Source organism: Orcinus orca, chromosome 6 (assembly GCF_937001465.1).
Source record: "Orcinus orca chromosome 6, mOrcOrc1.1, whole genome shotgun sequence".
Classification (NCBI taxonomy): Eukaryota; Metazoa; Chordata; class Mammalia; order Artiodactyla; family Delphinidae; genus Orcinus; species Orcinus orca.
In genome coordinates, this window is record NC_064564.1 from 112,834,855 (window position 1) to 112,848,154 (window position 13,300).

A 13,300-nucleotide genomic window follows, 5' to 3' on the forward strand; every position below is an offset into this window, starting at 1 on the left:
AAGGGGCTCCCCACGGCAGCTAGCATGTGTAGGTAAACTGAGGCACGCGGCGAGTCGCCTCGCAGCCAGGTGTAGAGCGCGGGGCCCCACCTCCGCAGGCGGAGGAGGGGCCGCGGGCGGTGACGCGCCGAGGGCGGCGGGCGGACAGGGAGCGGGCGGCGGCAGCGGGCGGCGGCGGCGGCGGCGGCGGCGGCGGCGGCAGGTGCGGCCGCGAAGGGTGGGAGGGAGGAGCGAGGGGGCGGGAGGAGGGGGAGGGGAGGGCGAGGCTGGGGCACCTCCCCCTTTATAACGCGCCCCCTCCCGGGCTCTCGGGCCGCCTCCTCATCGGCTCTTCCCGTCCGGCCCCCTCGCCCGGCCGCCCCGGGCCCGGGCCCGGCCAGGGAGCCCCCAGGCCGCGGCTCGGGGGCCGCCCCCCCGCCCCGCGCCCAGCGCAGCCTGGCGGAGGCGGTGCCGTCGGAGGAGGAGGAGCAGGGCACTGCGGCTGGCCCCGGATCGGGCGCCAGAGCGGCAGCGGCTTCGGCAGCGGCGGCGGCCCGAGCCGATGCAGCGGGACGGACCACCCCGAGCCCCAGCCCCGGCGCCCCGGCTCCCCGCGCCCCCGATCGGGGCCGCCGCCAGCAGTGGCGGCGGCGGAGGCGGGGGCAGCGGCGGTGGCGGAGGCGCCTCTGCAGCTCCGGCTCCTCCTGGCCTCTCGGGAACTACAAGTCCCAGGGGGCCTGGCGGCGGGCGGCGGGCGGAAGAGGTGGGGTCGGCGCCGCGAGGCCGGAAGTGGACGTGGAGGCGGAAGTGGCGCGGCCGCGGAGGGGCCTGGAGCACGGCGGCGGGACCCGGAGCGGGAGCAGCGACGGCGGCGGCGGCTGGAGGTGGCGGCGGCGCACTGGAGGCGGCCATGGCAAAGCAGTACGACTCGGTGGAATGCCCCTTTTGTGATGAGGTGTCCAAATATGAGAAGCTCGCTAAAATCGGCCAAGGCACCTTCGGGTAAGGCTTGGCCCCCAGGGACCGGGAGCCCTAAGCCTGCACCCCTCCGGGCAGACGTTGGGACGCCCAGGCCCGGGCCCAGTTGGTGGGGAAGCCATTTAGTCACAGACTTGTCCCGTGGTCTCGCTAGGCCGCGCCGCAGCCCGCCCGGGCCTGACAGAGCTGGCTGGCGGGGAGGAGCTTGAGGCCCTTGATGGGGGGCAGGGAGGGGTTGCAGAGAGGAGCATGTGAGTGGAACGGTATCTCTCCGTGAGACTCCCGGGTGAGGAGAAGGGGCAGAGGGAAGGAGGTAGAGGCTCGGAGAGGGACCGAAGACACCGCGTGGTGGGGTAGCCGAGTGCCCTGGGTACCCGGCCCAGCCCCGCCCGGATTCCCTTTCCTGTCCTCCTCTGGTGGGGGAGGGGCGGGCCCTGCGGAAATGGCCTGAAGAGTCCTCTTGGGTCCCCCTCTCGGCCTGCAGGGAGGTGTTTAAGGCAAAGCATCGCAAGACCGGCCAAAAAGTGGCTCTGAAGAAGGTACTGATGGAGAATGAGAAGGAGGGGGTGAGTACGGGTGGGGTGGGCAGGTCGGCCAGCTCCCTTGGGCGTGAGGTTGGGTTTCCACCCTGCTGCTTCTGGGACTCTCACGTATAGGTTCAGTTTACGTGTTTGGAAATTTCCATATTCCAGGGAATTTGACTTCCAAGTTAAATCTTTTAATCCACATGTTTTAAAGCTGCTTCATAGTTCATTCATAGGTGAATATGGTTGGTGGCAGGAGGGGGAGCCCATGCTTGCACGGAGTGCACCTTGGTTCCTGAAGTTAGGAAGGCTTTGAGCACTTTTTCTTTAGGGTTTAATTTAGTTGAATGTAAAATAATAATAAGTTATATGCAATGACTTTAAAAGGATGACTGGTATTCACTTGAAAAACAACAGTGCCTTCCACCCCCCACCCCATCTTAGCTCTGGTCCAGCTTTCAAGAGACTTGCTTCTTTATTTTTGTATTTGTTAACCATCTCACAGTTAAACACAGGCATAGAGCTAAAACTTATAAGGTTGAAGAAACTTATAAGGTTGGAGCATTTAGTAACTAGTAATAGAGCATTTGTGTGAAGTATCGCTATTTCAATTCGTTGTCTGAAACCAGCTCCTTGAGGGATACATACTATTACACCCATTTTACAAATGTGGCATTTGAGACAGCTAATTTCAGAGCCTACGCTCTTACTTTGTCTCCCAACCTTTGACCCTTCCTGTGGACTCCCTGGCCAGTTCCTTGGTTTGTGGTGCGCTCACCCACTTCTGACCTTCTCCTGTCTTTTTCCCACCCAGTTCCCCATTACAGCCTTGCGGGAAATCAAGATCCTCCAGCTTCTAAAACACGAGAATGTGGTCAACTTGATTGAGATCTGTCGAACCAAAGGTAAGTTGTTCGGATCTCATCCCCATTTTCAGATGGAGGAAATGAGGCTTATTGCTTAAGGTTTTGTTTGCAAAAGTTGGAACTGGACATACTTACATTGCCTCTTCTTAACCCAGACGTACCAAGTGTGACTGCTTTCTGTGGCCCTTTCATCAGAGCAGGTGCCTCCTCGGGGCCTGCCACAGTACCCAGCCCAGAGAAGGTGCTCAGAAAATATTTTACCTGTGAAGGAATTCGCACCTGGATATCCAGGGGTCCATAGGTTGGAGAGGGTAGGAGCTGCTTGTGGGAAAGTGAGTTGCATATGAGATTTTTGATTTTTTTCTTGTCCCTCTCTGTCCCCCTCATCCTTCCGGTCTCAGCTTCCCCCTATAACCGCTGCAAAGGCAGTATATACCTGGTGTTTGACTTCTGCGAGCATGACCTTGCCGGGCTGCTGAGCAACGTCTTAGTCAAGTTCACACTGTCTGAGATCAAGAGGGTCATGCAGATGTTGCTCAATGGTCTCTACTACATCCACAGGAACAAGGTGGGGGCCAGAGTAGGGGAGGAGAGACCAAGGCTTGGGCTGGCCTTTGCTCTCACTGTGGGGTGGGTGTGGCTAAAGGACCCTCGGGAACCCTCGCCTTTGTGCTTCCTGCAGATCCTGCACAGGGATATGAAGGCGGCTAATGTGCTCATCACCCGCGATGGAGTTCTGAAGCTGGCAGACTTTGGGCTGGCCCGGGCCTTCAGCCTGGCCAAGAACAGCCAGCCCAACCGCTACACCAACCGTGTGGTGACGCTCTGGTACCGGCCCCCGGAGCTGTTGCTCGGTGAGGACTCTCCCGAGCTGGCAGAGGGAAGCAGGGGCTGGGCACTTACCCGGCCTCAGCCCCCCGCTGCCAGGGCTTCTTGAGCCCCCGGCCCGGGGGCATTGCCTCTCAGGAGGCTGTCGGGCTCAAGGGGCCCTCCTGGTGTGCTCTTCTTCTCAGGGGAGCGGGACTACGGCCCCCCCATTGACCTGTGGGGCGCTGGGTGCATCATGGCAGAGATGTGGACCCGCAGCCCTATCATGCAGGGCAACACAGAGCAGCACCAGCTTGCCCTCATCAGCCAGCTCTGTGGCTCCATCACTCCTGAGGTACGGAGTCGGGCTGCAGACAAGTCTCCCTGGCAGGGGAGGGGTGGGTGCTGGATAGAGGAAAAGCTCCATTCTGGAGAGGTTGCTGGTGGTTGGTTGGGGTCTGCTGTTTAGAGCCACACAGACTGTTCAAGTCTCGGCTGCATCCCTTTAGTTCTGTGGCTTTGGGGAGAGCGTCTGAGCCCCTCACTTGAGAGCTGAGCTGCTCTGCTGTGAGACAACTGTGGTTCTATCAGGCTTGGTGCACATACGCCAGACAACTCGTGTCAAAGAGCCCGGTACTTGGCGTTTGCCAACTATGTTGTTCCTGCTGCTTTCACCTTGGAGGGGTCAAGTTTGCCCTCCAGGGGCGGTCTGGGAGCTTCTGAACGGAGAGCGTTTAGTCCCTTCAAGTGCTTGACCGGTGGACCAGCCTCGCACCCCCTGAACTGACTACATCCTCTTTTCCATGCCTCCCACCCCAGGTGTGGCCAAATGTGGACAAGTACGAGCTGTTTGAGAAACTGGACCTGGTCAAGGGCCAGAAGCGGAAGGTGAAGGACAGGCTGAAGGCCTATGTGCGTGACCCCTACGCACTGGACCTCATCGACAAGTTGCTGGTGCTGGATCCTGCCCAGCGCATCGACAGTGATGACGCCCTGAACCACGACTTCTTCTGGTCCGACCCCATGCCCTCGGACCTCAAGGGCATGCTCTCCACCCACCTGACGTCCATGTTTGAGTACCTAGCACCACCACGCCGGAAGGGCAGCCAGATCACCCAGCAGTCCACCAACCAGAGCCGCAATCCCGCCGCCACCAACCAGACGGAGTTTGAACGCGTCTTCTGAGGGCCGGCCGCTGCTGCTTCTCATTAGGGCCGTTGTTTTATTTTTCCTTCTGCTCTGTGACTTGTGTTGTGGAGATTTGGGGGCATTTGAGTTTTTTCTCTAGTGCATATTTTATTTAATCCCCACCCTGGGCATCAGGAACCAGCCGAGCAGACTGGAGCAGAGCTTTGGCTGAGAGTCCGGGAAGGCACTTGGGCTGCCTCACTTCGTTCCCTGGCTTTTGGGGTGATGCCCAGAGGATCTCCATTTACCTTAGGACAGGAGTGAGATGGGAGGAAAGGCGCACCCCACCGGTGACTTTCTAAGAGATCCCAGCATGCTGGGAGGAGGGGACAGGTCCCTCACCCATCCCCAGCCCTTCTCACGGGATGAGAAGCTGGCGTGGGGGACAGAACCAGCCTTGGGAATGGGCTGCTCTTGGCCTAACCCTCAGAAGCTCTGGGGCTGGCAGAAACTCTTGGTTTCTTCAATAGGACAATTTTATTGTGTTTGTTCAGTTGTTCAGAGACATTCCTGGATGCAGATTGGTCAGTAACAATTAAAGTTGACTCTTTTTCAGTAAATGACTGTGTGCTCTGTGCTATGTTCAGACCCCCAGCTCTTAACCCTGTAGCTGACCTTTGAGATTTGATCTGTCAAGTCTTGGTTCTTTTCTTTGACCCAGTTCATGTCCCGTGACGTACCTTCAGAGGACTTTGTCTTCTCTGTTTTTCTCTTGAGTACCTTCCAGAACATTTGCCATCATGCTCCCCGCCGGGCAGGTACCATGATGCTCCCTTGCTCCTCCTCTCCACTCAGTGTCCGAGGAAGCGGGGAGACATGAGAAATGGGGCTCAGTCTGCTGATGAGGGAACTGGAGGTGGCCTGCTGTGAGCTACATCTGCAGCGGTGACTGGGGTGGGGGGGGCGTGGGGGTGGAGGCACAGTCCGCTGCGGCTGACACACGTTCAGACTTGACTCACGAGCACGGGAGGCTGCGGAGGCTCCTACTCAGTGGAATGACAATAGTCAAATCTGTAACTTGCAAAACTTCTCAGGCTGCTGAACAGAGGGTGCAAGAGAGGAAATGACCAGAGAAGCTGAAGGATCCCCAGGGGCTTGGGGAGGTGGCAGTAGCCTGGATTAGGGTGGCAGGTGGGCAGGAGGACAGAATAGTTAGTGGAAGATTGGATCGTGAGGGTTCAGAGCTGGGACCCTTGGAGGAGCAGCACATTCTGGGGGATACATTTCCTGCGAGTCTGAAGTTGGGGACAGCCACGCATGAGGCAAATTCTACATTCTGTCGGGTGGGAGTCCTCTTAGAGGGACCTGGGAAGGAACGTTGGCAAAACCTTTTACCACAACTCTCCTTTGCTTGTAGGTATTAACTTAGACCACAGCTTCACAAAAGGCCAGTGAAAGTAAGAAAAAAAATCTTGACTAGTATTTGTTTCTTGGGGCTGCCAAACATGGTGGCTTAAAATAACAAACTTCTTTTCTCAGATCTGGAGGTGAATTTCTGAAATCTGTAGGTGTCATTGTCAGGGTGGTTTCCTTCTGGAGGCTCTGAAGGAGAATCTATTCTAGCCCCGAGCCTAGGAAGCCTTCAGAGTACTCCACAGAGGGGGACACAATCATGATTTTTAAAAACTCACGGTGGGAAACAGTATGGAGATTCCTCAAAACTAAAAATAGAACTACCATATGATCCAGCAATCCCACTCCTGGGCATATATCCAGACAAAACTATAATTCAAAAAGATATATGCACCCCTATGTTCATAGCAGCACTATTCACAATAGCCAAGACACGGAAACAATCTAAATGTCCATCAACAGATGAATGGATAAAGATGTACGTATCTACAGTGGAATACTACTCAGCCATAAAAAAACGAAATGCCATCTGCAGCAACATGGGTGCAACTAGAGGTTATCATACTACGTGAAGTAAGTCAGGAAGAGAAAGACAAGTGCATATGTTATCACTTACATGTAGAACCTAAAAGAAGACACAAATGAACCTATCTATGAAACAAAAAGAATCAGGGACGTAGAGAATAGACTGGTGGTTGCCAAGGGGGCAGGGGTGGGAGAGGGTTGCATTGGGAGTTTGGGATTAGCAGATGCAAACTAGTATATACAGAATGGGTAGACAACAAGGTCCTACTGTATAGCACAGGGAACTATATTCAATACCCTGTGATCAACCATAATGGAAAAGAATATGAAAAAGAATATATACATATATATATATACACACACATATATATATAACTGAGCCACTTTGCTGTACAACAGTAATTAATACAGCATTGTGATTCAACTATACTTCAATAAAAAATAAATTTAAAAAAATACCAATAAAAAATGAAAAAACTCACAGTGACTATGTTGAGAAAAACTAAGGAGGTAAAGATGGAAGCAGGGAGGTTGGTTAGGGCTATTGTAATAATCTGGGCAGAAGATGATGGTGGCCTGGACCAAGCTGGTCATGAAGCTGGTGGTGAGGAGTGCTTGGATGTATAGGTTACTGTGAGGGCAAATCATTCAGATTGGATGTGAGTTTGAATGAATGAGGAGTTGAGAGTCCTAGGCTTTGGCTGGAAGGAGGACGGAGCTACCATCCTTGAGACAGAGAAGGCTGCAGCTGGTCAGGCTGGATTGTGGTTTTGGGGCAGTTTTTGTTTTTCTTTTGGCCACGCCACATGCATGTGGGATCTTAGTTCCCCGACCAGGGACCAGGGATCGAACCTGTGCCCCCTGCAGTGGAAGGCAGAGTCAACCACTGGACCACCAGGGAAGTCCCTGGAGCACGGTTTTTCAATGGTAAATGGGAGGTTGACAGATGGCCATCCAGGTTGAGTTGGCAGGTATATACCTGAACTATATATATAATTCAGAGCCCCCCAGAGTCTAAACACACCTTTGGGAGTTGCCAGCCTGGTGGTTTTTAAAGTCCCAACGCAGGATGAGATCACGTGGGAAGAGCGGAGTAGGGAGACGTGGTCCACTGGGACACTCCAGTGTTCAATGTCGTCAGGGAGTTGAGGACAACAACAGATGAAGTAAGAGACCACTGAGGGAATTCCCTGGCGGTCCAGTGTTTGGGACTCCTCACTTTCACTACCGGGGCCCCGGGTTCAATACCTGGTCAGGGAACTAAGATCCCACAAGCTGCACGGCATGGCCAAAAAAAAAAAAAAGAGAGAGAGAGACCATAGGAAGAGTGAGTTCCAGAAGCTAAGGGACAGAGGGTGTTTTTGAGACATGGTAGTGATCACCTAGACAAGTGCTTTCGATGGGCCAGGAAGATGGGGGTGAAGACTGACCGTCAGGTTTAGCCACACTGACCTCAGTGATGACTTTGGCAAGAGCCGTTGGGTGGATTGCTTTGGATGAAGCCCTGCCGAGAGGAGTAGGCTCACTGGAGAACAGGAGGAAGGGGACCAAAGACAAGAAGTAGCAGTAATCTACGGTAAAGGAGGGTTAGGGAAGGAGCTGGTCTTGTATATTCTAAGACGGGAGCCAGCACGTCATGGAATGACCCACTAGAGAGGGCACGTGTTGATTCTTGTCCTGTACACAGAAGAGCCACGTGGCCCAGTGTACAGTGGCCACACCAGGACTAGAACCTGAAAGGCCATGCTCCAACCCTGTTCTCTGCTACCTCCACCCAGTGTGTCCATGATGTTCAGGGCAGCCTTGCTTGTGGAAAAGGTGGAAAAGCATAAACCTCCACCAGCTTCAATAAGTTAGAGCGTGCAGAGTCACTGCACATCCGACCCCTGACTCACAGGTCTGGGTGGGGCACCTCTAACAAGCTGATGGGCGATGCTGCCTTGCTGGCCAGGATCTGGGCGGCACAGGTAGAGCACGGCCCTGTGATGGGATGCTGGGCCGCCACGTGAAAGGACGAAGTATATACACTATGACAGAAAGACGTTCCAAAGACAACAGGTGGATTGGGACTTCCCTGGTGGTCCAGTGGCTAAGACTCCACGCTCCCGATTCAGGGGATCCGGGTTCCATCCCTAGTCAGGGAACTAGATCCCACACGCAGCAACTAAAGATCCTGCGTACCACAACTAAGACTTGGCACAGCCAAATAAATAAAATAAATATTAAAACAATAACAACAACACAAAGACAACAGATGGAAAGAGCAGGTTACAAAATATCTCCTGCTTCTGCAGGAGTGTGATGGAAGCAATCACACTGAAACGTTACCCATGGTTATTTGGGGTGGTTCTGTCCTTTATGCTTCTCTGTGTTTTCTTATATTTCCTGAATTAATATTTTTACTCATGCAATTAAACTGTATTTTAAAACAACCAAAACAGGCCCTAAACCCTGGAGCTTCTGGCTCTGAGCTCTCCCCACCCCCCCCATCTCCCCATAGAACACCCCAGAGAGGAGGCTGGGACTAGCCGGGTAGGTGTGGGTATGACCCCTTCAGCCTCGCACCCTGGGGTGATGTGGTGTCATCCCCATCTGTGGAGGGAGGTGCGGAGCCAGGAATAAATGCTCCCAGAGGGCAGGGCCTTGTGGAGGCATCACCCGGAGGCAGCCTGGCACCTGGGAGTCTCCCAAGTGCAGGAGTGAGTCAGCTAGCGGTCAAGCAGATGGCTGGAAAGGCTGTGGAAATGGGAACGGCCTTTGCCAGCTCGTCTGGACAGGCCCTCGATGTCACCCTGCAGGCCGAGGACTGGGTCCGTGTCCTGGCATCTTTTTGATCAAATGATTTGGTGACACAGCCCTCACCCTGGCAGGCTTGGACGCCTTAGGTCAAGGGCACCCCGTGTCCTATCCCCCCTCCCCTGGGATCCCAGCTCGGCAGGGCCAGGGAAACGGCCGTAACGGTAAGGAGAGGTAAGGAGAGGGGTGGGCTGTGATAAGAGAGGCCAGATAAAGCCAGCCCCACTGGGCAGGAAGCCCAGCCCCAAGGTCCGGAAGTCTCCCAAGTGCCCCCTCCCTACACACCCCGTTCTGCCTGCTCACCTTTAACCTCCGCCGGTTGTTATTTAACTCACAGGGAGGTCCTGACTAGTCCTGCGCTCAGAAAACAGCCAGGGAGGCCGAGAGATCCCTGGGCTGATCCCGGGATGAGAGCAGAGACCTATCAGGGAAGACCTGCCTCCCAGCACACTCCCCACCCCCCCTCACCCAACATCAGGGTGGGAGAAGGCTACGAGGTCTTAGGAATCCCCCCGACTTCCCCATCCCCTCTCTGGCCCAGCCCAGGGCAGGCTTGGCAGGGGTACCCACACCTATGAGTCACTTCGTGCCCCAGCCGGTCATGGAGCGGGAAGCCCAGGGATGAGAGGTGCCAGGTCCCTGGCTACCTCCTGGCCAGCGGCTGAGAAGCTCTGGTGGGAAGCACCCATGGAGCGGCCGGGCCCATGCGGGGGTCCTCTCTCGGCTAAAGCTGCCTCCTTCCAGGTAGGAGAACACGGTGACCTTGGACAGGGGGCCTGCCTCTCTAAACTCTTCCTTTGTACAAAGGGTGTAAATAGCCCCCAGGGATCCAAGGCCATTAGTGATGATAGTAACCCCACACTTTGCGGGGCCCCAAGGGAAAAATCTTGTCATCATAAGCCTTGTTCTGAAGGCCTGGGGTGGTCAAGGGCCGCCCCCCCCCCACAGGCCTCATAGCCCCCCTTCCGCCCAGCTGGAGGCGTCACAGAAGCTCCCACCCAGTGTGGGCGTGGGAAGCTCTGGAGGGAGGTCTCTAGGGGAGACCCGGCGGCCGGCGTGGGAGGTGGCAGAGGCCGTCTCAAGGGTCCTCCTGCGTGCCAGGCCCCGTACACACACTGGTTTTCTTCTGATTTAACTCTCCGGACTGATCCGTGAGGAAGGGCTGTTAGCTCCATTTTGATGATAATAATTAATAATGATAATAATAATAATGGCAACATTGATCGAAGTGCTTACTACCTGCTGGGCCCTGTGCGCATTGTCGTCTGCGTTTCATGGATCTGAGACCATTATTATCTGCATTTCATAGATGTGGAAGGTGCAGTTAAGAGCATTTAAGGACTCGGCCTGTTAAAGATTCCTAACCTCGCTCATGTGTGGAGACCTTGCTCTGTGCTCTGGGCCCAGCCCTCCCTCATTCACCTCCTCCGGCCCTCTGAGGCAGGAAGGACTGTGTCCACCCGCTTTACAGATGAGGAAACAGGGTTTCAGGGGGCGAGGAGACTGGCCGAGGCCGAGGCCCGCCAGCTGGGAAGCTGCAGAGCCAGTCCCTGGTGGAGACCAGCCAGAGCTGGAAATGGGAACCCTGGGCTGGGCTACAAGAGTCTAGGTTCTGTCAGACACTAGAGAAGTTGCTTAGCCTCACCAAGCCTCGGTTTCCTCCTCTGTAGAATGGGCACCACGAGGCAGTGCCTCCCTCCCTCTTCGGGATGGCCGTCCGAGGCCCTGCAGCAGCTCAGCCAGCGTTCCCAGGGGCTGCACGCCTGGCAGGCCACTTCTCCCCAGACCTCGTGACAGACAGAGCCTTCTGCCCAGCAGCAGAGGAAGGGCAGCCCCAGAAGCCAGGGTTTGGGAGCTATGGCCTCTGCAAGTTCATCCAGGCCCCCTTACTCTAGAGGCTAGGACCCTAGAGAGGTGAGGTGACCTGTCACACGGTGTGACCCCCTCACCAGGGGGGAGAGAACTGAGGGTGGCCCCAGGGGCTGGGGAGGGTTGGCATTTCACAGGACTCCTCATCACCAGCAGGGCCACCCTCTGAACTGAGAGCTGGCTCGAAGCCAGAGCCCAGTTGACCAGATGACCAGGCACGTCCAAGGGCACAGGGCAGATGGGGGTGGGGTCCAGGGGTGCCCTGGGTGCAGCGTGGGGTGTTACAGACTCCTGTGAATGACTAAGCCACTTCCCCTGTTAGGCCTTTGTTGCCTCCCCTGAGAAATGGGTCCTGCCCGGAACAGAACCTTCCTCACAGGGTGAGTGTGATGATCAAACGAAATATATGCGTGTAAATGTCTCCGCACAGCGCTGCTGTCTAGAAAGAACTCACATTAACTGTTATTTAAGAAAATCCATATTATATATAAAAAAAAAGCCAGGGATTCCCAGCTTGATCAGAGGGGCTAAGTGTGGAATCAAAAGGAGCTGGAGGGCTTCCCTGGTGGCGCAGTGGTTGCGAGTCCGCCTGCTGATGCAGGGAACACGGGTTCGTGCCCCGGTCCGGGAAGATCCCACATGCCGCGGAGCGGCTGGGCCCGTGAGCCATGGCCGCTGAGCCTGCGTGTCCGGAGCCTGTGCTCCGCAACGGGAGAGGCCACAACAGTGAGAGGTCCGCGTACCACAAAAAAAAAAAAAAAAAAGGAGCTAGAACTGAGCTGAATCCTTGAACCAACTTGGTAGTTGGTGACCTTCACAGGTGATTCCTCTCCTCTTGTCCTCAGTTTCCTCACCTGTAAAATGTCAAGGAAGAGGCTCAGTAAATCTTATACCCCAGGGAGCAGGTGCTGAGGACAATTGTGGTTGCAGGGTGTGATAAAAAATTGAGAAAAAATATTCCACACTTTTTTTTCCCTCTGAAAATTGGTAAGACACCTGCTCTCAGTTTGAGCAGAGAAGGGCTTGGCCAGCTTGGAGAGCATTCAGACCCCTCGGAGAGGTGGCAGAGCTGAAACCATCCTTTCTGTGATGTGGCCCACCTCAAGACCCCAGGCCACATGTCCGGTGCCCTCCAAAGGGCCTTCTTGGCCATGAGTGGGGACCCCAGGAGCACCCCAGGAGCATCCAGGAGCCACACCTGCTTCCAGATCAATTCAGGCCCCTTGCTGGCCTCAGTGTCCCCAACTGCTGACCGAGACGGTTGGTCAAGGAGAGCTCTGAAGTGCCAGCCACCCAGTGTGGAAGAAATCATTCATTCTTCTTCCCACTTACGCATGTTCCCGGGGGAAGAATTATAAGACACATACAAGTAAAAGGAAGGTAAAAGTCACCTCTTGGGAATTCCCTGGCTTCCCAGTGGTTAGGACCCGGAGCTCTCAGCACTGTGGCCCAGGTTCAATCCCTAGTTGGGGGACTAAGATCCTGTAAGCCATGCAGTGTGACCAAAAAAAAAAAGTCACCTCTAAACAATTTTTTTTTTTTTGCGGTACGCCGGCCTCTCACCGCTGCGGTCTCTCCCGCCGCGGACCACAGGCTCTGGACACGCAGGCCCAGCAGCCACGGCCCACGGGCCCAGCCGCTCCGCGGCACGTGGGATCCTCCCGGACCAGGGCACGAACCCGTGTCCCCCGCATCGGCAGGTGGACTCTCAACCACTGCGCCACCAGGGAAGCCCTAAATAAAATTTTTAAAAAAGAAAAAAATATATATGTATATATTAAAAAAGCACCTCTAGCCTCACCGCTCAGAGCTCATTACAGTTACCATCTGGGGAAATAACACCCAGGCTGTTTTCTAAATTATAATTATTTTAATAAAAATGGGATCCTACTGTCCATACTGTCTCATCAGCAGGTTTGTTCCCTTAAGAGTCTTCTTAGATCGAGATTTATAACACTCTTAGAAAATGTTTATTTTGAAATACTAATACAATCACGTGGTTCAAAATTCAAAAGGTACAAAAGGGTAAATGGTGAAAAGAATGTGGCAAGAAGGTGCCGTTTGAGCAGAGACCTGGAATGATCATGAATCGGTCACGTGAACTTTGAGGGGAAGAACATTCCAGGCAGAAGGAACCCCAGTGCGAAGGCCCTGAGGCTCTGTCACGCATTCACTCTGTGTGACCTTTGGCTGGCTGCGTAACCCATCTGTGCCTCAGTTTCCCATCTTCATAAGGAGGATAATCACAGTACTCCTAAAGTTGTTGGGAGGATTAAATGCGTACTTTTAATGCTAGGTGCTCACAGGTGTGGACTTTCACAAAGGTGGGCATGAGCTTGGCATGGTTGAGAATCAGAGGAGGACAGCAGGGCTAGGGGCGGCAATGGTTAGAGATGGTAAGATCAAAAGTGTGGA

The 13,300-nt window shown here is 54.7% G+C and overlaps 1 protein-coding gene across 1 annotated transcript; it reads left to right on the top strand.

Annotated features, from left to right (window-relative positions):
- The first annotated feature begins 340 nt into the window (after positions 1–340).
- CDK9 (cyclin dependent kinase 9) lies at positions 341–4,902 on the top strand. Its single transcript, XM_004269184.4, has 7 exons — positions 341–981; positions 1,442–1,523; positions 2,296–2,386; positions 2,749–2,915; positions 3,030–3,201; positions 3,361–3,509; positions 3,974–4,902. The coding sequence occupies exons 1-7, from the start codon at positions 542–544 to the stop codon at positions 4,337–4,339; spliced, it is 1,467 nt and encodes a 488-aa protein (XP_004269232.2). The 5' UTR covers positions 341–541; the 3' UTR covers positions 4,340–4,902.
- The last annotated feature ends 8,398 nt before the right edge of the window (positions 4,903–13,300 follow it).